At 39.7% G+C, this 21,399-nt stretch overlaps 1 protein-coding gene across 4 annotated transcripts in view; it reads left to right on the forward strand.

The window, feature by feature from the left end:
* Positions 1–20,876, forward strand: part of Atl2 (atlastin GTPase 2) — a 41,385-nt gene extending 20,509 nt beyond the window's left edge. Inside the window, exons 3-15 of one of the 4 annotated variants that reach the window (XM_087552476.1) lie at positions 4,118–4,252; positions 4,492–4,596; positions 8,061–8,111; positions 8,382–8,438; positions 9,667–9,759; positions 12,384–12,522; positions 13,402–13,529; positions 15,084–15,140; positions 15,971–16,042; positions 17,035–17,466; positions 19,046–19,060; positions 19,158–19,389; positions 19,672–20,876. In XM_087552476.1, the coding sequence (XP_087408602.1) occupies positions 4,118–4,252; positions 4,492–4,596; positions 8,061–8,111; positions 8,382–8,438; positions 9,667–9,759; positions 12,384–12,522; positions 13,402–13,529; positions 15,084–15,140; positions 15,971–16,042; positions 17,035–17,466; positions 19,046–19,060; positions 19,158–19,265 (1,392 nt within the window). In that variant the 3' untranslated portion in view covers positions 19,266–19,389; positions 19,672–20,876. Of the gene's footprint in view, positions 1–4,117; positions 4,253–4,491; positions 4,597–8,060; positions 8,112–8,381; positions 8,439–9,666; positions 9,760–12,383; positions 12,523–13,401; positions 13,530–15,083; positions 15,141–15,970; positions 16,043–17,034; positions 17,471–19,045; positions 19,061–19,157; positions 19,390–19,671 lie in introns of all 4 variants that reach the window. The other 3 variants (XM_087552479.1, XM_087552478.1, NM_001100671.1) reach the window with 3 other exon arrangements.
* Positions 20,877–21,399: the final 523 nt, after the last annotated feature.

The raw sequence follows: 21,399 nt of genomic DNA on the forward strand, positions 1-21,399 counted from the left end.
TACAGGGGCTGACATTGGCTAAGTATGCCTTTGCCAGGCTCCATAAATCTCTGTCAGGTTAGTTTGAACATAAGGACAGGCCTCTGCTGCAAGGACACTTCTGGATGTATGTAATTGAAAATAATCATTTTTCCTAGTGAATTTAAAAATGACTGTTTTCTTCTAGTTGAACCATGAGAACATGGGAGTTCTGTGAGGAATGCCTACAAGTGTGGTGTGCCCTGGGTGTCTTCTTAATTCAGTCCAGTTTACCTCGTTCTGGCAGATGGTCATGTATTTGTACATTACTGCCAGTTATCCAGCTACTGGGACTGCTTCTTCTAGGGACTCACTATGGCCTCTCAGGGTTGGAGTGGCATTTTGACTGGGAACTCGGTGGGTTGGTTTTTTTTTTTTTTTTTTTTTTTTTGTTTGTTTGTTTGTTTTTGTTTTGGTGGTGGTGGTGGTGTTTTTTTTTTTTTTTTTTTTGTCCAAGGAAAGAAAGTTATAATTTTCCCTTTTTAGACCCTGGAAAGACTTCAGTTTTTACAAATGAGGCTAAACGGAAAGTCTCATGGAAGGTGCAAGTCAGAGCTCCAGGTCACACGTCAACTCGTAGCTGAACTAGCTCCCCTTCCTTTCTAGCAGCCTTAGGACACTTTTGTCTTTTAAAGAGATATCCATGGTATAGGATTAGTGTGTTAACCGTTTTCAAGTGTACAGTTCAGTGGTGTTAAGTTCAATCACATTGTTTCTAAGCAGATGAATCTTTTGTTCATAATGTTTTCATCTTTCTCGTGTGAAGCCTACGAAACTTTAGATTCCTAACCCGTTTCCCTGCAGGCTCCGGAAGCCAGCATGCTTCTTTCTTTTCTTGACTACTGTGCACCCTTTAGGAGTAGACTGTGCCATGCTCATCTTTTTCGTATTTGGCTTATTTGTCTTATCTGAGTGACTTCATGGTCAAGAATGCTACTCAGATGAGCTGTAAAAACGTTCTCTTTAGAACGTAATCAAGTTGTTACAATTGTCTGGTGTCTGAGTTTGTGACCCAGGCCACTCCTAATTTCTATTTCTCCAACCCTAGAATAGAGGACATGGGACAGTTTGGGTGCATGGGTACTAACTGTAGTTTTAACTGTTTGGAATGTTTGTAATTTGTCCTAAACTGCAGTAGGTGGTTAAAGTGTCAAAAAACCCTACTTGTTCTATCTGCTAATTTGGACTTTCTATAGATGAAGATTTTTGTTTGTGATATTACTTTGGGAAATGCCTTGAAATGAAGGAGTAGTTCTTCCTTAATTTGGGGACTTAACTCCACGTCTCTCATCTCTTTTACTGCTAACTGTTATGAGTTATGGCTTTTAGACTCATCCAGCCTCACCATTGTGAAAGGAGGAAGCTTGCTGGCCAAGGGAAACTGGATACTGCGAGGTTTACCTAGCGTTCTGCTTTGTTATGGGGTGCATTTGCTTTTCGTAGGACGAGGGGCGTCATATCATACTCCTGAGGTGGAGTTCATTGCTCATAATTGTATTCTGTAGTGAGTCTTTCGTTAGGGCTGCGTTTATCGTTTTGGCGCCACTTAAACGTGTAGTTTGCCTTTTCAGCTGAGATTCACCTTAAAGACCTGTGTTTTCTACTGTGAGGATCGTCGAGTTTCCACTCTGAGGAACATGGGTTTTTGAGATGTTTTTGTCTCTACAGTGGGAAATGGTACCAGATTAGTGCTTTTGAATTCCTAGGTTTGCTTTTAATACATTCCAGGAGGAAATAGGGTTTGTTAGAAACAAGGTAGCTTCCAGAACTCATTAGAATGTTCTTTGAGGACAAGAATATGTTTGTAGAGAACTTTAGATTTTTAACAGTGTTCAGAATTTGGTAGGTCAGTAAATAATTTGTTGACTGAATTAATAATTATTTTTCTAAAACCTGTGTTCATTTACTAGAGACATAATAGATTTTATTTTTGTTTGAGAATTTGGTTATCTAGAATCCTTAATTTAGTTTTTTCACTTTTTTTTCCTTACTAGACATAGAGTAAACTAAGAAGAGATTATATGTGGACACCAATTCTTTTTAGTTTCTTTGAACATGGGGATTTACAAGCATGTTATATAGGTTTATGATTTTTGTCATGTTTTCAATTTTTTTTTTACTGTTATTATTTCTAGGACCAGAACAATTGTTTTTCTTTTATACCTGATAACTATATTCTAAAGAAAGCATATTGAATTTTATGAGTAAACTTTTATATTCATTTAATGCTAATTCATTTAGTGCTTCCTTATAAGCCAGGCAGAATGAAGTTAAAGTTTAGTTTTCATGAACTTACATTCTCACATAGGAGACAGAGAAGCAACACATTGAGTAAGAACAGATCTCTGAGAACATTCTTTTAACTTACTCGTATAGGTTAAACTGGAAAAAAAGAACTTCTGCAGTAGCAGATTTTTTGACATTGCGGGGGAATGAATAATAGTTTCTTACAGGTACCATTTCATCCCTCAGTGTCAGAGCTTTTGAGTATAAGCAGAAGATCAGCTAAACGGTGTGTATGCAGGGTTGATTGTCAGGCATGTTAGAAACAGGAAGGCTTGTGTTAGCCTGTGTGTGTTAGCCTGTGTGTGGATCTCTGCGGAGTACTGGGAACAGATTGGAAAAGTGAAAGATGTATTGTGACCAGCAGGTCTCCAGATGGCCTCACAGGTTGTGTGGAAGCCATAGGTAGTGTTGCAGAAGATAGAGAGGTGACATAGAAAAGTGACACAGGAGTCCAGGCGGGTGTTCTTGTCCAGGGGTACCACTGACTTTCTAACACCTATGAAGTACCCTTTGTGAAACACAAGTCAAGGAAATACTGTGAATGGAGTTGTATGGTGTGATTTCCTTGTAACCAGCAGAAATGAAGGCCTAATAGGTTAGAGTGTTGACAACCGAGGACAATAAATGAAGGCGGGGGGATTTTGTAGTGCATAGCATTGTAGCTTGTTGGGAATAGAGTTTTGTGAATAGTAATAGTTGAGTCAAGGTCACGGCTGTGTTTTCTCAGTAGATGATGTTTGAGTTTGGCTTCGTTTTGTCTTTCTACCTTGTATGTGCCCTTCGTCATCAGAGCATCCTGCACTGCTCTTGTCTTAAATATCTCTCTCCCCTAATTTGGGTTTTGTAATTTGTTAGAATTAGATTCAAGTTTCTGAAACAAAGACGTTTTTCTTTTGAAATGCTTTAAATAGGGGATATGTAGACATTAAAGTGTAGGTATTTTGACATAAGGCCGTTAGTAACTGACACATATTAATACTCTAGACAAATTACACTGTGGTATATTAACTGTATTCACAAGTATTTATTTATGGTGGTGGGCCTTATGTTTATAGGCAGTGCTCTCCCATTGGACTGTACCCCAACTCCATGCTCTATAATTACAGCAGTTGTAGCTCTGTGGCTTGACTTAGAGATATGCTCCCTGACTCCTTTTCTTGGTGATGAGGATCAAACCCGGAGCCTTGGGCTTGTTAGGCAGAAGTTATACCATTAAGATGTTCCAACCTCCAAAGATCTTATGACAGAAAATTCTCAAACATACTTCAAAATAAAGAGGATACTATTATGAATTGCCATGTACCTGCAGACAGGTAGTCTTGTTTTATCTGTTTCTCTGTGTATGTGTTTCCTGGGCTATTTTAAAGCAATTACCAGGAAGATACATCTTTTTCATCATAAATACTTAGATACCTAGTAGTTAAAAACTATACTATTCTAGGAATGGGCTACTGTTTTGACAGTACTGCTCAGTCTGGAACTTGGTTTTACTGTTCTGTACAAGATATTAAAATAGCTAGTTCCCATATTTTTTGATCTCTAAACATAGAAAAGCTCGCCAAAAGAGAGAGAGAGTGGGCGTGCGTAATCCCGAGTACCTAGAAGTCTAGAGCAGGTGGGGGCTGGAATCACTTGACAAAGGCTGATCTGAGGACACTGCTCCTTCAGCGCTTTGCACAGGACTCCAACTGCTGTCAGGACTGTTTGCATGCTGCCAGACTGGGTGCTCTGTCTCTTTGGGCATTGGCTTCTCCTTTATGAGATATGGAATGGGTGATGTGAAGTTTTAATTTTGGTGTGTTTGTTTTAACAGGATTCGCAAAGCTGGATTGGTGGAAGCAATGAGCCGTTGACTGGCTTTACATGGCGAGGTGGTTGTGAAAGAGAAACAACAGGCATACAAGTTTGGAATGAAGTGTTTGTGATCGACAGACCTAATGGAACAAAAGTAAAATTCTACTTACACTTGGCTGTTTTCTCTTGAACAATTTTCTGGTATTGAAATTTAAAAGAACACAAAACTATTAATGTCAGTAACTTTAGTCATTCATATGTTAAAGTGTATAGTAGTATATAGATACTTTTCTTGATTTAATTACTACTTTGAACTTCATTATTTGATGCATGGTTTTTTAGGCATTTTTGGTGACTGTTTCACTAAGTATTTTAAACTTAACAAATCCCTAGGTGGCTGTGCTGCTAATGGATACCCAGGGTGCCTTTGATAGCCAGTCAACCATTAAAGACTGTGCGACGGTGTTTGCTCTGAGCACCATGACCAGCTCTGTCCAGGTGAGCGCACGTTGTGTCAGTTCATAAAATCCTACCTTTGTGCAAGCTCTGTGAGCGCTTTTGATGGAAGAAAAATGGGTTAGACGTTAGAGAGAGCTGGACGTCATAAGCTGTAAAGTTCTATATAATTAGATATGAAAGATGCCGTTATGCCAAAGCCACCTTTGCTTTAACCACAGAACGGAATTTTCATTAGTTCGTGGAGAATTTCATTCAGCATAGTTTGACCACATTTACTGCCTTTCCCAACTCTTCCCAGATCCCGCGCCCTTTCCTACCCACCCAACTTTTGTTCTCATTGTTTCTTTTTCTCTGAGAACTGTTTTTCATACAACATATTTTGATCATGTTTTCTAGATCCTCCTTATCCACTGTGTCTTCATTTTAAAAATACCAACAAACTATTAAGTCCAATTTGTGCTGCTGGTGTGCACATGGTGTATATGTGCACATTCAGACAAACATTCATACACATATGATAAAAATTAAGAAATCTTTAGAGGAATTTATTGGATAGTGTCTATAATTAAAATCAATCATATGGGGCTGGGGATTTAGCTCAGTGGTAGAGCGCTTACCTAGGAAGCGCAAGGCCCTGGGTTCGGTCCCCAGCTCCGAAAAAAAGAACCAAAAAAAAAAAAAAAAAAATCAATCATATGACTGCTTAACCAAAAACAAAATAAAAATACTAAATAACTAAATAGCAACCTAGTTTTCTGTTGGGTTTCTCTGACAGATCTTGATTATTTGAACTAAAAAAACAAAAAAACCCAAAACAAAACATAAGAATGTATGTATGTATGTATGTATGTATGTATGTATGTATGTGTATGTTTTATTGAGACAGGGATTTCCTGTATAGCCTTGGCTCTCCTGGAACTCATGGTATAGACTAGGCTGGCCTCAAGCTTAGAGATGTGCCTGCCTCTGCTGCCTGAGTGCTGGGATTAAAGGCGTGTGCTGCCACCACCACCCAGCAACAATATTTAATTTAGAAAACCCAACTGACAGGGATTTATAGCACTGGTTTGGCTTGGAAAGGGTAATGTCCTTCTGTGTTACTCATAGTGTGCTCTAATTGTTCTTGTCCTATCTACCAAGTTCTCCTTGCTTCAGGTAGATTATCTCTGTGTAATCTAGGTGAGTGAGGTCAGTTGACATACATCATTTTGTATTCCTTTTTCCAGATCATTTATATGACTATCTCCCTGGCTCAAAAATTAATGCTGGGAGGATGGTCTCCTAGATCCTGCTGGTGATCATATCTGAGGAAGGATATTTGAAAGTCCTCATACAATGGAAACTGTGTGCATCAGTTCATAAGTAACACGTCAGGGTGCCTTGGGCTTTTGTGATGATTTCTAACTGTCAGAAACATCAACGTTCTCTTTAGCTCCCTTTCTCCTCTTCCATGACTTGAAGCACCTGACTGGGCAGAAGCCTGGATTACCATGTGTTAAGAGGAGTTCTTTTCAGCCTGCTTTCTGTTCCAGGCCAGGGTACCTTCACTGCTCACTAAGAGGCTCTCTCTCTCGAGGGCCCTCAGAAGGTCTTTAGAAGTCTTTATTTTTGTTTTTTTCCTGTACAGAATAGCATGACTATGGACCTGAGAGGCGGCAGGGGCCATCTTTTTCTGTTTCTCACATTTTAGCTCTGGGGTTAGCCGACGTTCCAGTTGAGGCTTGCCCTCTTAGATTACAGTGGAGGAGCTCTGTCCGAAACTTTGTTTGCTTTTCTTTTGTTTATATAACCTTTTGATGGTAGGAGACTTGGTTTTGGACAACTTACACCAACCACTCAGACACTTTCTTAAGTGAGGATTTTACTTAATCTGCCCATCTCAAATGTGGTCGTTGTGTATTGTGAAAGATGAAATCTAAGAGAGATAACGCCTATAATAGTAATATAGTAATATATACTAGTAATAGTAATAATATACTAGTATAATATAATAGTAATAGTAATATATACTAGTATTTAGTTTATAAGGCTTGTTCTGTGAGGGAAGGTAATAGGGATTGACATGTGGTGTCATGGTGCCAGCAGACTTTGTACAGACCTTGGAAGGCGTTTCTCCCTAAACTAAGTTGTGGCTTCCAGGCAGGGTAGTGCAGGTCTGTAGTCTCAGCGCCTGGAGAGCTCCACAGGAAGAGCTGGTCAGAGGTGTGCCAGGCTCTGGAGCAAGAGACGGAGCATGGATGGTAGACAGATGGAGCATTGACCTCGATTACTTCCACCAGACTCTTAGGATTCACTGAGTCCAAGGCAGTGCGCTGGGACACGATGATTTAAGATGACAGGTGTTCATCCCCCTTCACTCTGACTGTCCTCCTGTGTTTCCAAAGAACCCACACAGATAAGAATGAATTGGTTATGCAGTTAGCTTTTTATATTTTAGATACCTTGTTTGGGATTAATCAGTGACTAAGCATCCCCTTTTGTTGTTTATCCTCTTGACCTCTCAAGTTTATTTAGGTTATCACCTGTTTGTTGTTAGAACACTTTGTTCTGTCTTTGGAGCAGCTGCGTTTACTGAGACACTGAATTCTGTCATACATGTCATGTTGGTAGGTGTCACTCGCTGTAGTGCCTCCTTTTCTAATGCTCTGTCATAAAAGGACTGGACCCGACACACCCTCTCCAAGAGCAGAGAACAACCATTATCAGTTCTGCTCTGTGTTTTGGAAAGCCTCCAGAACATTCTAAAAAGGGCGATAGTGCCACCTACTGCTGGTTTACTAGTTTGTATGACCTGGCAAACATTTCATGTGGCTTAGGCTCCTCAGATCAGTAGAAAGTAGAAAGACACCATGGTGTGCGTGACACACCATGGCGTGCAAGACACTGTGTGCCAGGCATTGCAGTGCTTTGACGTCTTAGCACATGGGAGGCAGAGGCAGGAGGAAGTTTGAGGCCAGTCTGGACTAAGTAGGGAAATCCTTTTTAAAAATCCAGAACAAAACCAAACAACCAAAAGCCCAGAACGTATTGAATGAACATCTCCTCTACCAAGAGGAAACATTTTCTAAACATTGTTCCTCACATTGTTCAACCTACACAGGGAGTGAAGCAGCCTTGGCTTCTCCCTGGCCTGGAGCTCAGTGTGTAGCCAGGGTGGCCTCTGTCTCTATCTGACTCTTCTGCCCTATTCTAAGTGTTGGGCTCTCAGGACTGTGTCACACCTGGCTTCAGCTTCTCTGTTCTTTCTTTTAAAAATGACATGACATACTATGAAAGAGACTGAGAAGCAGGAAAAGACAGTGCATAATACACTCGGGCCATGAGTATGTATGCGTTCATGAATTTTATTGCTTCTCTTTTAATAAGGAAATGCTTTCCATATACTACTGCTTAATATAGTGGCTAAATGATTAATTTGTGATGAGGTCTAAAATAAGCTTCCTTACTAAAAGGTAATTTATACTCATTAAAACACTAATAAAAACAAAATATTGTTTTAACAGGTATATAATTTGTCTCAGAATATTCAAGAAGATGATCTTCAACACTTACAAGTATGTCTTAGAGAATATATACCAAAGTATTAAAAATTAACTCTTTTTTATTGTAAATTCATGTTTAGAAGCCTGTAATACATTTGAATTTTGTATGGCTTTAAAATTGTTGGTTGGTTACCTAGACGACATTTCTGATATACCTAGTTATTAGCCAGTGAAATGCCCGACATTCAGATTAGAGACTGACATCTACTCTGATGCAGACAGTTTTATAAATAACTTGTATCAGTCCCTTGGTGGTGTTGTCTTAACTCACTTGGTCTGTAGTTATTTACAGAGTATGGGAGACTTGCAATGGAAGAGATCTACCAGAAGCCATTTCAGGTGAGTAAGTATTATCACACTTTAAACATGGACTGTGAGAAGCTCCAAGCCACAAGGACATTATAAACTCTTTCAGCGCCACAGTCAAAACAAACTACTGGTTAGCATCTTCAGCTGACTACTAGCTGACGCCCAGCGGCTAGGAAACAGAAATGACTTTTACTTGGTGGAGGGTGCTTCTCTTAATTGGATGTTATTTATTCTAGAACTAAGACAGTAGCAAATTGATTTTAGACATGACAAACTAATTTAAACTGTCAACAGGCTTCCTTTTCTGTGATGCATTACAAGTTGAAGTCAGTCCCTGCCACTCCTCACTTCATACAGATAGTTTCCGGTCTGCATGCTGTCGCTCACATTGTTCTCAGTGACAATCACTGTGTGTCTGTTGGTGTGTGGAGGGAGGGCTTCCTGTGTGCTGGCTTCCTAGTGATTATATTAGTGGGCTTACATTAATTTTGCCTCATTTTTATCTGACACAGCTGTTTTAGACAATCACTTTTATGAAATAATTGGGCAGATCATGACTTCCCTTTGTATATATGGGTAAAACATACTATATTTGGTTTATATCAGTTTTTCTTGTCTAGAATGATTTATCCACTTAGGAGACATTTGACAATGTTGTGATATTTTTGGTTGTCACAGTTTTGTGTGGTGGTTAATGCTACTGGCATATAATGTAGAGGCCAGAAATACTTCTGTAATCAAAAGGGCAGCCGAGCATAAGTAACTACCTGGCTCAAAATGTCAGTCGTGCTGAGAAATCAAATAACAATATGGATAAGACATTTGAAAAAACAGACTCTTTAATACCAAATCTATAACCAGTGTTGAAAAGTGTAGTTGTTCTATAGGTTGATTTAAAGTGACCCCCCATACACCTTTTGCTCATGTGTGGCTTTGAGTGGTATTACTCCGATGACACCTGTGTAGTGACGGTCTCAAGCGGAGCCAACAGTTGGGGCCGGGCTGGGCACTTGTTGCTTTAATGTGGCGTTGACTGTAACCACACAGAGTGCACTGACTGTTTGGTTACTGGAACCATTTTTATTTTAAAATTTTTGGTGCTGGGAATTGGAGTCAGGACCTCCAGAATAACAGTCTCATGTGTTCGACCCACTGAGCTACTCATCATAGTCTTGGTTAGCGTTGTTTATGGGAGGAAATTTCAGTAACCTCAGGAATCTGTTAGCAGATGATTTGTATTTTTTTTTTCTGTGTGTAGACGTTAATGTTTTTGATTCGAGATTGGAGTTATCCTTATGAGCATTCATATGGCTTGGAAGGTGGAAAGCAGTTCCTGGAAAAGAGATTGCAGGTAAGCCAACTTCCTGGAGAGGAAGCAGACGCCTGAGGCTGGGCAAAGGGTGGGCTTCCTGGACTGCCCTAACATTACCAGGTCACTGTCAAGGGAATAAAGGAATTGTCCTATATAGTCAGACTCTTGCCAAAGAAGATAGTCTTAAATAAACATAAAGGAGCAATTGTTTCTCTCTCTCTCTTTCTCTCTCTCTCTTTCTCCCTCTCTTCTCTCCCTCCCTCCCTCCCTCCCTCTCCCTCTCTGTCTCTGGAACTACCCACCAGTAAATATTCAAAGACTAATGTTTTTGAAAGTGACTGTTGTTGTTGTTATTGTGTTTGTGTGTTTGGGTGTGTACGTGTCACAGGGTATGTGTGTAGGTTAGAAGACAGCTTTGTGTACTTGATTCCCTCCTTATACCTTTGCATGAATTCTTGATACTGAACTGAGGTCACCAGACTTGCATGACAGCCACTTTACATGCTGAGCCATCTAGGCCTCTTTTACAGAACCACATATTCTCCTTCCTACGCAGTATGCTTTGCAAAGCATTCCTGGGAAATGACCTCATGAACAAGTCATGATTCTTTATCCTTTAGAGGCTCTTTCCTGCAGGAATACTCAGGTATTTGCAGATTACATCTCCACATCCAGAAGACCATGGAGAGAGATCCTTTTGTTATATGCGGGGCTCAGGAAACCTTTGTCTATGTGTGGTACGTTTCATTTCTGGACCACATTCAGATACTTGGGACATAGTATGACTTTCTTAGTCTCAAAATGAGATTACTTCCTAGGTTATTTGGAAGGCGTTCTTAGACTGAGGTAATTAAACCAGGTTTATTTTTTTCTGGTTATTTAGAAGAAATCAACATATTAGTCATATAGCTGAATGTCAGAGACAGGTCTCAGGGTTATTACAGTGGTGCATCCAGTCACACATTTTAAGGGCGCCACTTAATGAGTTTGTAAAATGATCATAGATGTATAACTTGCCCAGAATCACCTAATTCCATATGCTTACTTTGCTAAAACCTCTTTTTTTTTTTTTTAATAAAAGACAACATTTAATTGGGATTGACTTACAGGTTCAGAGGTTCAGTCCAGTATCAAGGTGGGAGCATGGTAGCATCCAGGCAGGCTTGGTGCAGGAGGAGCTGAGAGTTCTACAGCTTCACCCGAAGGAAGCTGGGAGCAAACTGGGCATCCCCCTCTTACCATTTTTAACAGATTCGTTTCTGTATTTCATACAAAGTACAAAAAGGATCATAGATCCACCTGCCTCTGTCTTCCTATTGCTGGGGTTAGAGGTTTGCATCACCATGGGTGGCTCAGAATATATTCTTTTATGTCTTATTTGTTCAGTGTTTTGTTCTTGAGATTAAACTATGTAGTTTATTAGTTCACTGTTACTACCGAGTTTTATACTGATAAATAGCTACCTTTCATTGTGTCGATGGAGATGTAGGGAGTTTACAGGTCTAAGCTGTGAACAGTGCGTGTTTAGTTAGAATGGCCTTTGGAGAAACGCTTGGAGGAATGCATGTTAACCTGGACACAGGTGTGGAGCGGTGACACTGAACACACCTCAGTCATGAGCTGGAGGCCTGCTATGGCTCCATAGTGAGCCCCTGTCTGAGAAAAACCTCCTAATGTCGACGTGCTAGTAATTATTAATTTTTTTTTAAGTTGGAAAGTTTGTTTCATTGGCTGATGAGATGGTTTAGTGGGTAGACACTTGCTTCTAAGCACAGTGACTGTAGTTTCATCTCCCAGGACCCATAGCTGAAGGGAGAGGACAATTGATCTTAGCACACATAGACCCTCTCACACTTATATGCACATGCATGCACACAAAGAGAAACAAATAAAATGTAGTAAAAGTGTTTTTAAAGAATGTTCTTAAGTAAAGTACATAGCAGTCTCTTCTTTCCCAAAGATCAGTGATCGGCATACACTGTAGAGAATTGAGAACACTGACGCTATTCTGTTTGTGTGGACTACTCTGAGCTCTTTAAAACATCGTGTGTGTGTGTGTGTGTGTGTGTGTGTGTGTGTGTGTGTGTGTGTGTGTCTGTCTGTGTCTGTGTCTGTGTCTGTGTCTGTGTCTGTATGTGAGGGTGGTGCACTTGGAGACCAGATTGTGGGTGTCCTGGAGGGAACCAAAAACTGCAAGAATAGTTTATACTTAAAACCACTGAACCACTGGCCCCTACACTGGAACTTTTCACTGGACTTTATACTTTGCTCAGAGGCTGTCTTAATCTTAGGAAAATTAATGGTCTGGGTGTTTTGTTTTGTTTTGTTTTGTTTTTGTTTTTGTTTTTTTTTGCTTCAATTTTAGTATAATTTTGATATAGTGCTTTGAAGGCAAATTATTAGTTGCTAAGTCATAATCTCAACGTATTATTAGGTGTTAGTTGTCTGTATGTTTTGGAATTTCAGACAGCTTTCTCTAAGGATAAAAAATACCTTTCAAGTTGATAAAAATGACCAGAAATAAACTTTTTAAGTGGTAGTAAATAAAACTCCCCTCTAGAGTAGTCTGAGTTTAATGTGCATGTATGTGGGTGTATATGTGTCCTTTTTAAATTAAGAGCAAAAACCAAACATTTTTACAACTTTACTGTTTCTGCTTTTAGGTAAAACAAAACCAGCACGAAGAGCTACAGAATGTCAGGAAGCATATTCACAATTGCTTCTCAAATCTGGGCTGCTTCCTTCTACCACATCCTGGTCTTAAAGTTGCCACGAACCCTAGTTTTGATGGACGACTGAAAGGTGAATACTCCTATGCTTGCTGAGACTACTGGGTAGCAGTTGAAGTTTGCATTGTGCTGTCTTTATGTTTGATATTGTAGATGTGGTTAGAACATTTCCTCCTTCCCAGCCTTCCCACACGCCCTCCTTCCTCTCTTCCCAATTCATGGCCTCTTTCTCCATGAATTATTCTGACCTGTGTATATGTGTGTGCATATACATACCTGTCTCTAGGTAGAACTGCTCAGTTTGTGCTTTGTTACTCATGTTTATGTTTCAGGGCCAACCAACAACTGTTTGGTTTGGTCTTCTTGAGGAAGACTACTTTTCCCACTCTCAGCATTCTTTAGTTACCTGTAAATGTTTCTTTAACCTTTCCATTTTAGTGATACCTGTGTGGTTGCAGTGTTCTGTGTTGGGTCTAGCTTGCCTTTGGTTGCTTTGCCACTCTTTAGCATACTGGTTGACCATAGCATACTGATTAACCATTTTATGTAAAAATGTTTTAAGAGATTTATTTATTTTATGTATATAAGCGCTCTATCTGCAGGTACACCTAGAAAAACAGCCTAATGCTGGAATTTAATATAGTGCCCTGAATGATTTGCTTTTTTTAAACAAATGTTTAGTGTTTTAGTTGTTCTAGATTTTGACTTGAAAGTTCATCATTTGAGCTGAAAGACTTATGGGACAATGGGAGAAGTGGGACAGAAGAGTAATGGGGGTTTTCTTTCTTAAAGGAAACATGGCGCATTTAGCAAAACTTTTAGAAAAAAGAATTTTCACTAATAGAATCTATTTCACTGTGTGTTCTTCATAAACAAAATCTCTTAAGTTCATGTCATTGAGAACTTGTTTGTGTTTTTGGACTAATGTGGTGACTGACTTCATGTCCATCAGATATTGATGAAGACTTTAAACGGGAGCTTCGGAATCTGGTTCCATTGCTGCTTGCTCCTGAGAATCTCGTTGAGAAAGAGATAAGTGGATCTAAAGTCACTTGTAGAGATCTTGTAGAGTATTTTAAGGTAGGTGAACTCTAAGCTAAATGACTCCGTCTCAAAAAGATATGTCGTTAAGCTTTTAACACATCTTTACAGACAAGAAATTTACTGTCTAGAAAAAAATGTATATTTTTCTGCCTTGAATTCATTATATCAGCATTAAGGATACAGAACGGTCTGGAGAGACCGTTATTAAAAGTACTTGCATAATCATGGGGACCCAAGTTCACATCCTAGGTACCACATAACAAGCTGGGTGACTCACACAGTTGTGACTTGTGTGAGAGGGAGGAGACAGTAGGGCATGGATGGGGCTTGTTGCTTCCCAGATCACTGCAGAAATGTGAGGCCAAAGTTTAGAGAAAGACCATGAATAAAGGGAATGTTGGAGCATGAGAAGAGAGCACGTGACTCCTCTGGTCTCTCCATGGTATGTAGGGTGCACCCAGACACTCGTGCACGTAAACACTCACAGATGGCCGTGGCTGCATGTGGGACATACACACACATAAGGAAACAGATAAATCTTTTTAAGAAGATGACAGCACACAGTCTTCTACTCGGTGACACTATTTGTTCTCAGAATATTCTTCCTTTTCTACATCTCTGTTGTGGAGAGAAGAGCCATTCATTACATTGTAACACAGTTTTGCCATTGTGAGTGATGCCTGGAATAGCTCTATAGCACAAGTCCTCACAGAGTCTTCCCCTAGAGGTCTGAGAACTAATAACAGTGGCGAGAAGTGTCTGATCTGAGTCTAGTGAGTTAGCTCTGGAGACTTTTTCTGCTCCTTTTCAGCTTTTCCTATTGGGACAAGTTGCCGACAGAGTTAGTTGTATTACTAGCTAGAGACGGGTGGGTGGAGAGCACAGCTAGGGAGGCTGACGGGCTCTGCTCTCCTGGTAGGTACTTAGGTACTTAGCACTTTCTTTCATGAGTTGTTGTTTAATTATGAATGAAATTTGAGTGTGTAGAAAGTCAAGGGAAAATCTCCTGTTTGGACGCCATGAACTTGTCCTCCTCTTCCTTTTTCCTCCTTCCTCCTTGTGTTTGAGGATTTCATTTTGTATGTTGATTAAACCCACACTCTGTTCCCACGCTGCCCCTCATCCCCTTGCCCCTCGCCGCTGGTTCTTGAAACTTCATGTACATTTTTAAGACCCAGCATTATGCTTTGACTACAAATTAGGATTTCTTTTGAGTTAAAATATTTAAGAGTCAAATGATGTTTTAACATGTTTTCTAACATACACATCTGAGACACTGAAAGCAGGAGAGAGTTAAAGATGTCTTTTTATAACATAGGTGATACTTTAGATATAAACATCCAAATGTTAAAAATATTTTAGATAAGTTGGAATTATATTTTAAAATTTTCTGCAGAGGATTTTATTTGGCAACATACCGATGTGTTAATATTCAGGACAGGATTGACTTTGTTGTACTTAGAGTGTGTGAGTTTTAAGGTCTAGAACTTCATTTTTGTGGTGTGAACTCATGTTTAATAATAACTTCTTTGGGGGATGTTGTATCCGATTGTATTGTACAGCAATACAGCGAATCTTCTGTCTTTTTAGGCATACATTAAAATATATCAAGGAGAGGAACTACCACATCCAAAATCTATGCTTCAGGTAAGAGTAAGACAGTGTGTTGGGGGGAGAATAAAATCATGGCTTTAGAGGAATATAGAAAATGGAGGGACATGCATTTTTTCACATTAATAAATTATATATGCTTAAGGTAACATTAAATGAATTCTGAAATAGATATGTAACTGCAAATGGTGACCCTGAGCAAGTATTGACTGCTAGGAGTATGAGCCTTGGTACTTTGTCTTCAGATCTAAAGTGTAACACAAGTGATTTTTGTATACGATGCTTTGATATAGGCCCCTCTGAACTAAATGCTTTTGTGAAATAAGGATTAGTTTCACTTGCTAGTAACGGGCTGCTTTGAGTGCAGTTAGACTTTGTCTGTGTTTATATTTTCTTTGGGAGCATTGTTATTTTTTATAAATTTTTATATTCTAAAATTTACCACTTTGGGTAATTCCTCAGTGTTAGAGTGGATTAATAGTAATTATATTAAAGCTTTGCAACAAAAGACAGTTTTGTGTGTTTGAAAACTTGTGTGTGAATCTGGTTGTTCACACAGGAGTTCTTAATTCCCAGGACTCAGCACATTTTGGGATTACATGTTTATCTCTGTCCATTTCCTGAGCGCATGGTGGTACATTGTCTGCAAATCAGTTTGGGCACAAATCCCAGTCAGACAGGGAGTCTGTTAAGCCTGTGCCATACTCTTAATACTGACACACCCTTCTGAAGGGAAGGGAAAGAAGAGAGTGATCATTTTTCTGCTCATTTCCATAAACTACTTGTTGTGTATAATGATGTTAATAGGAATTTATAGTCACGGGGCTTTTTTTCCCACAGTAATGGTTTGTTTTACTTTCTTTTAGGCAACAGCTGAGGCTAATAACCTGGCAGCAGTAGCGGGAGCAAGGGATGCCTACTGTAGAAGTATGGAGCAGGTTTGTAACCAGTGTCTCCAGGCTCTGTGCTACTTACTTACTTACATTCTCACTTACATTTAAAGTAGTGGGACTGATTTGCACTTTACATATTGTCATGCTACATTATTCTGTAATTGTCTTTTTATGGTTTCTGCTGGAATAGATTGTTAGTTCCATGGCTAGCATGTAGGGTATGTTTTCTGACTTTTAATTAAGAATTTTCAGCCTGGGATGGATGTAATAGTAGCTTGAGACCAGTAGCAATCTCTGCACTAAGTGCTCCTCTTTGAAGCACTGTGTTACGTGTCCTTTAATCTGTCCCTTTGCTTAGTAATCTGTTGTGCTGCTTTTGTTTCCTAGTGGGTGGAGACCAGTCAGAGAGGGTGGTGTAAAAGCTGCGTTTTCACTGTTGGTGGTTTAGTCACACTTGGAGAGTTACTTGATTGACACGGTGTCTTATAGTTCCTATTGTTGCAATGAAACACCATGAGCAAAAGCAAGTTGGGGAGGGAAGGGTTTATTTGGCTTACACTTCCACATTGCTGTTCATCACTGAAGGAAGTCAAGACAGGAACTCAAGCAGGGCAGGAACCTGGTGGCAGGAGCTGATGCAGAGGCCATGGAGGGATGCTGTTTACTGGCTTGCTCGCCATGGCTTGTTCAGCTTGCTTTCTTATAGAACCCAGGACCACCAGCCCAGGGATGGCCGGCACCACCCACAATGGGCTGGGCCCTCCCTCACTGATCACTAAGAAAATGCCCAACAGCCTGATGTTATAGAGGCAGCTTCTCTCTTGAGGCTCCCTCCTTTCTGATAGTTCTGGATTGTGTGTCAAGTGACACAAGACCAGCCAGCACAGACCGTTAATGTGATCACTTACGAGTTATGTTCCAGTTTAAAGCAGCTATGTTAAGTGGTTTAATTTCATGCGACTAAAGTCTTTCAGCAGGGAACCTCTTCAGGTATTGCTAGTAGCGTGTCCTCTCTCACTGTAATTTGGCTTATACAGGTATGTGGTGGCGACAAGCCGTACATTGCACCTTCAGATTTGGAGCGAAAACACCTGGATCTCAAGGAAGTGGCGCTCAAACAGTTTCGTTCTGTGAAAAAAATGGGTGGTGATGAATTCTGCCGCCGTTATCAGGACCAGCTTGAAGCTGAAATCGAAGAAACCTATGCAAATTTCATAAAGCACAATGATGGCAAAAACATCTTCTATGCTGCTCGCACCCCCGCCACACTGTTCGCAGTCATGTTTGCTATGTACATAATCTCAGGACTGACCGGCTTCATCGGCCTGAACTCTATAGCTGTCTTATGCAACCTTGTCATGGGGCTGGCACTGACCTCCCTGTGTACGTGGGCATATGTTAAGTACTCTGGGGAGTTCAGAGAAATTGGAACAATGATTGATCAGGTTGCTGAAACACTATGGGAACAGGTTGGTATCTCCTTTGATATTGCAGTGACCTATCTGACTCTGTGTGATTTCCACTTTCCACTTTCTATCTTATTTGTACACTTGCTTTTCCCGTTTTCATAGGAGGATGGGGGTTGGGTGGGCTGTGTGTGTGTGTGTGTGGTGGGTAATGTAGAATCTAATTTAGTTAAAGGCTTGCTTCCCTTTGTTTATAACTACAGTTTACTTTGATTAGCTTTCGTCTGTAATCTCTTTGGTTGATTCTTATAAGCTTAGGCCGGACAGTGGGCAGGGCTAGGTTTACTAATAATTCTTTTCTTTGAGCAAAGATTGTCAACGAGCGTTTAAAGGTAAGGAGAAAAGTTTTGAGCACAGGCAGTGCTTTTTTCTCTAACCAATATTAACAAACAATGTAGGAGAAATATGTTAGGTCTTCTTGTCTTCTGTGAGGAGGGTGGCAATTTATTGCAGTACTCTAAGAGATTTCTTCCCAAAGAAAGTTTGACATCTGTCCCATGAAAACACAGAGAGTAGAGCAGACCAGAGCAGAGCAGAGCAGCACAGACAGAGGAAGCAGCATCGACTGTAGTCACACGTCAGCCTGAGGCCCTGCCTCAGCTCTTATCCATCACGGGAAACTGTTTCTTACACTCCACCTGGATTGTTTGCGTATAGACGTTTCTCAGTGATCCTTAAGTGCCCAGACATCATCTCATCACACGCAGGGACAGGATGGAAGTGGTAATTACTAAGATGGGCAGGGGTAAACGCCTGGTCTGTGTCACTTGTAGGTCAGTGAGGCGAGGCCTTATTAGAGGTTCAGGTGTGCAGATGTTTGCTTTGGTTTTCAGTTCAAAGACTGAAGGAGGCAGTGATGTTTTTCTGAAGGAAATTGATTAGGTATTATATACCATCATATGACTGTATAAACCAGTGGTTCTCAGCCCCCTAATACTTTAGCACTTTAATATAGTTCCTCATGTTGTGGTGACCCCCAGCCATACAATTTTTGTTGCTCCTTCATAACTGTAATTTCGTTACTATTAGGAATTGTAATGGAAATATTTGGGGTGGGTGGAAGGTTGCCAAAGGGGCTGTGAGTCACAGGTGGAGAACATTGGAATAAACTAAGCCACTGTATTACCTCGGACCGTGTCTTTTAAAAGACCTCTGGTGTTTAACATCTCCTTTGGAGTTTGTGTTTGGACATTTTGTCAAGGTCAAAGTTTTGTCTCTTAAAACCAGTCTTACTGCCTTGCTCTCCTTTGATATTTTCTAATAGAAGATTAAAGAATCATTATCACATCACTGCTTTAAAAATAATATGCTTTAAACTTTTGAATCAATACTATTTTCCCACCTTGATTTTAATAATTACAGTGTCTTTTGCAATGCTTTCTGTCAGTGTTGATTGTGGGACTTTAGGGGTGCCATTATTGTAGAGGAGCTTCATGGGAGCAGCTCGGCTGTGTGAAGTTATTTTGCGTGTAGTATAGGGAGATGAGAGCCACCAATCACGGCCCCTTGTCAGGGAAGACTTGTGCTGTGTGCAGCAGGCCTTGTCTAAAATTCTTTGCATTTCTCTTTTCCTTTGCTTCAGAGGAGTCCCAGGAAGGTGAGAAACTACAAAGTCTGAAATGCTTCTAGTCTTTAACTCTAGCTTCGAGGCATCTGAGTCACTTTCCTAACACATCACTCACTCCGTGTTTTAGGTGTTTTCCAAACTGTTTGAAGTCACTAGACGTCGAATGGTTCATCATGCTCTTTCATCAGCACAGCGACAGAGACTGTCATCCAACAATAACAAGAAGAAAAATTAGACAGTATTTTTAACTTTTTCTCTATCTGAAGTGTTCACACTTATACACATAGGACAATAAGCAGGACCGTGTGGGCCGGTCTGCATAATGCTGTGTACATACCAGATTTGATGCTGCACATAGGGTATGGATTGCACATCCGTCTCATAGGATTTGTGAGTGGTTTGAATAAGAGGAAAGTAATTTTTGTTGCATTATAAAATGTCTTAATTGCATTGTTTGTAACATCATAACTTTTTCTTTCTTTTTCTTTTTCTTTTTTATTTTTGGGAGAAGCATCTTTTTATTTCTCACATTCCTGATTATTTTTGTCATTGATTTAAATTGAAATTTTTATATCTGTTTTTATATGTACTCTTTTTTTACCTCATGTTTTTGTTTGTTTTGCACATTTCTCATACCACAGGTATTGAAGCCCCTGGGTGATAATTTGATGGAGGAAAACATAAGGCAGTCTGTAACAAACTCTATCAAAGCAGGCCTGACTGACCAGGTGTCTCATCATGCCCGATTAAAGACAGACTGACAGCTCATCTCCTCACGGACTCCCTTGTTCATGCTTGCTGTACAATGAGAACTCAGATAAATAAACCAAAGTTTACAATCAACTGTAGAAGTAGCTTAGTGTAACTGGCCTCACAGATGGCTGCCACAGAGTGTGAACATTGTTTGTTGGTTTTCAGCCTTCTTTTGATGTCTCCTCAGACCGGCGATTGGCTGAGGAGCGTTAGTTTATCATGCACATTTGTGCCATGTTTAATTCTTTTCTTTCTTTTTACTGAATTTAATGTTAGTGAAATTTGTCTTATGTAAAAGGATATTTCAGGGAAATATTTTAAGAAATCTATTTAGAGTCTCTTTAATATAGTGTCCCATTGAAATTTTAATTTTTAGAGAATTTATGAATCACTGTATCAAGAATCAGATCGGAATGACAATGAAGCCTTTATTGAGCCACTACATTAAAAGTGTATATTGCTTTACTGCCTTCAATGCCAGTATTACATAAATGCATGTATCAGAAACTTCACAGAAATCACATGACAACTCGTAGCTGAGAAGGTAATTCTGAGGTGTACATTGTCTTGCCTTTTTAAATTTGTAAACCTGCCCTGAACGGAGATGCATTATCTGGGAAACTGAGCTGTCTTTGCAGTTTAGCCTTTCATGTACATAAAATACGCCATTAATTTTATTGGGGGAGAAATTCCATCCAAAAATGTTGCCTACAGCTGTGAGTTAAGAGTGTCTGTACAGTGTGTAGCTTTTATTTTCTAAAAATTACAGGTAGGGCATGTATATGAATTATAAATATATAAATACAATTTTGTATTAAAAGTTTTGTAGTTTATGGCAAAATCTGGTTCTGTGGTAGGCTAATAAGTACAGTCCTGTGAAAGGAATGTCTGTGGCTCATGTCAGTGTGTGAATGCATAGACAGTTTGAAGTTTTGATATATTTGTGATATTTATCTTCCTTGAGCACTGCAATCTCACCCCCAAGAGAATTCAATGGGAATGTTTTATTGTGACTTGTCCTCTGTTGCATTTTAAAGTTATTTCCTGTAATTTATTTTCAGTACATAATTAAAAATTTGTTGTATATATAAAATGAAAGTTGTGATTCTTTTTTAAGGGGTTCCTTCAAGTGTGTATCTCACCATATAACTCGTGTTTGTTGATGCTGAGAGGGAATGGGTTAGGGTGCACAGTTAGAGCTCAAGGTATTGTACTTCAAAGCTAAGCATGTAAAGAGTTATTTTTCTGTGTCTGTACTTGGAAGGATATTTTTACGTGATAGCCTGTCTGGGGATTTATTAATTTTAATCTCTCTATCTCTACCCTATCCCCATCTTGTGTGTGTGTGTGTGTGTGTGTGTGTGTGTGTTGTGTGTGAGAGAGACAGACAGACAGACAGACAGAGAGACAGACAGACTGTGTGTTTGTGTTATATGCAAGGCTACTTTTTTCATTAACCTCCTTTACAAGATCCTAAATCGCACCTGTTTGGTTTTTAAGAGAATTGCAATGTTGGGTTTCATGCATGAAAGGTCTGAATCTGCTTGGGTTGGTACAGCTTCCGTCCCGGTCTGCTTTATATGGACTGTGTTGGTTTCCGTCCGTCTGTCGTGAAC

This window comes from Rattus norvegicus, chromosome 6 (genome assembly GCF_021556685.1).
Source record: "Rattus norvegicus strain SHRSP/BbbUtx chromosome 6, alternate assembly SHRSP_T2T, whole genome shotgun sequence".
In the NCBI taxonomy this organism is placed as follows: domain Eukaryota; kingdom Metazoa; phylum Chordata; class Mammalia; order Rodentia; family Muridae; genus Rattus; species Rattus norvegicus.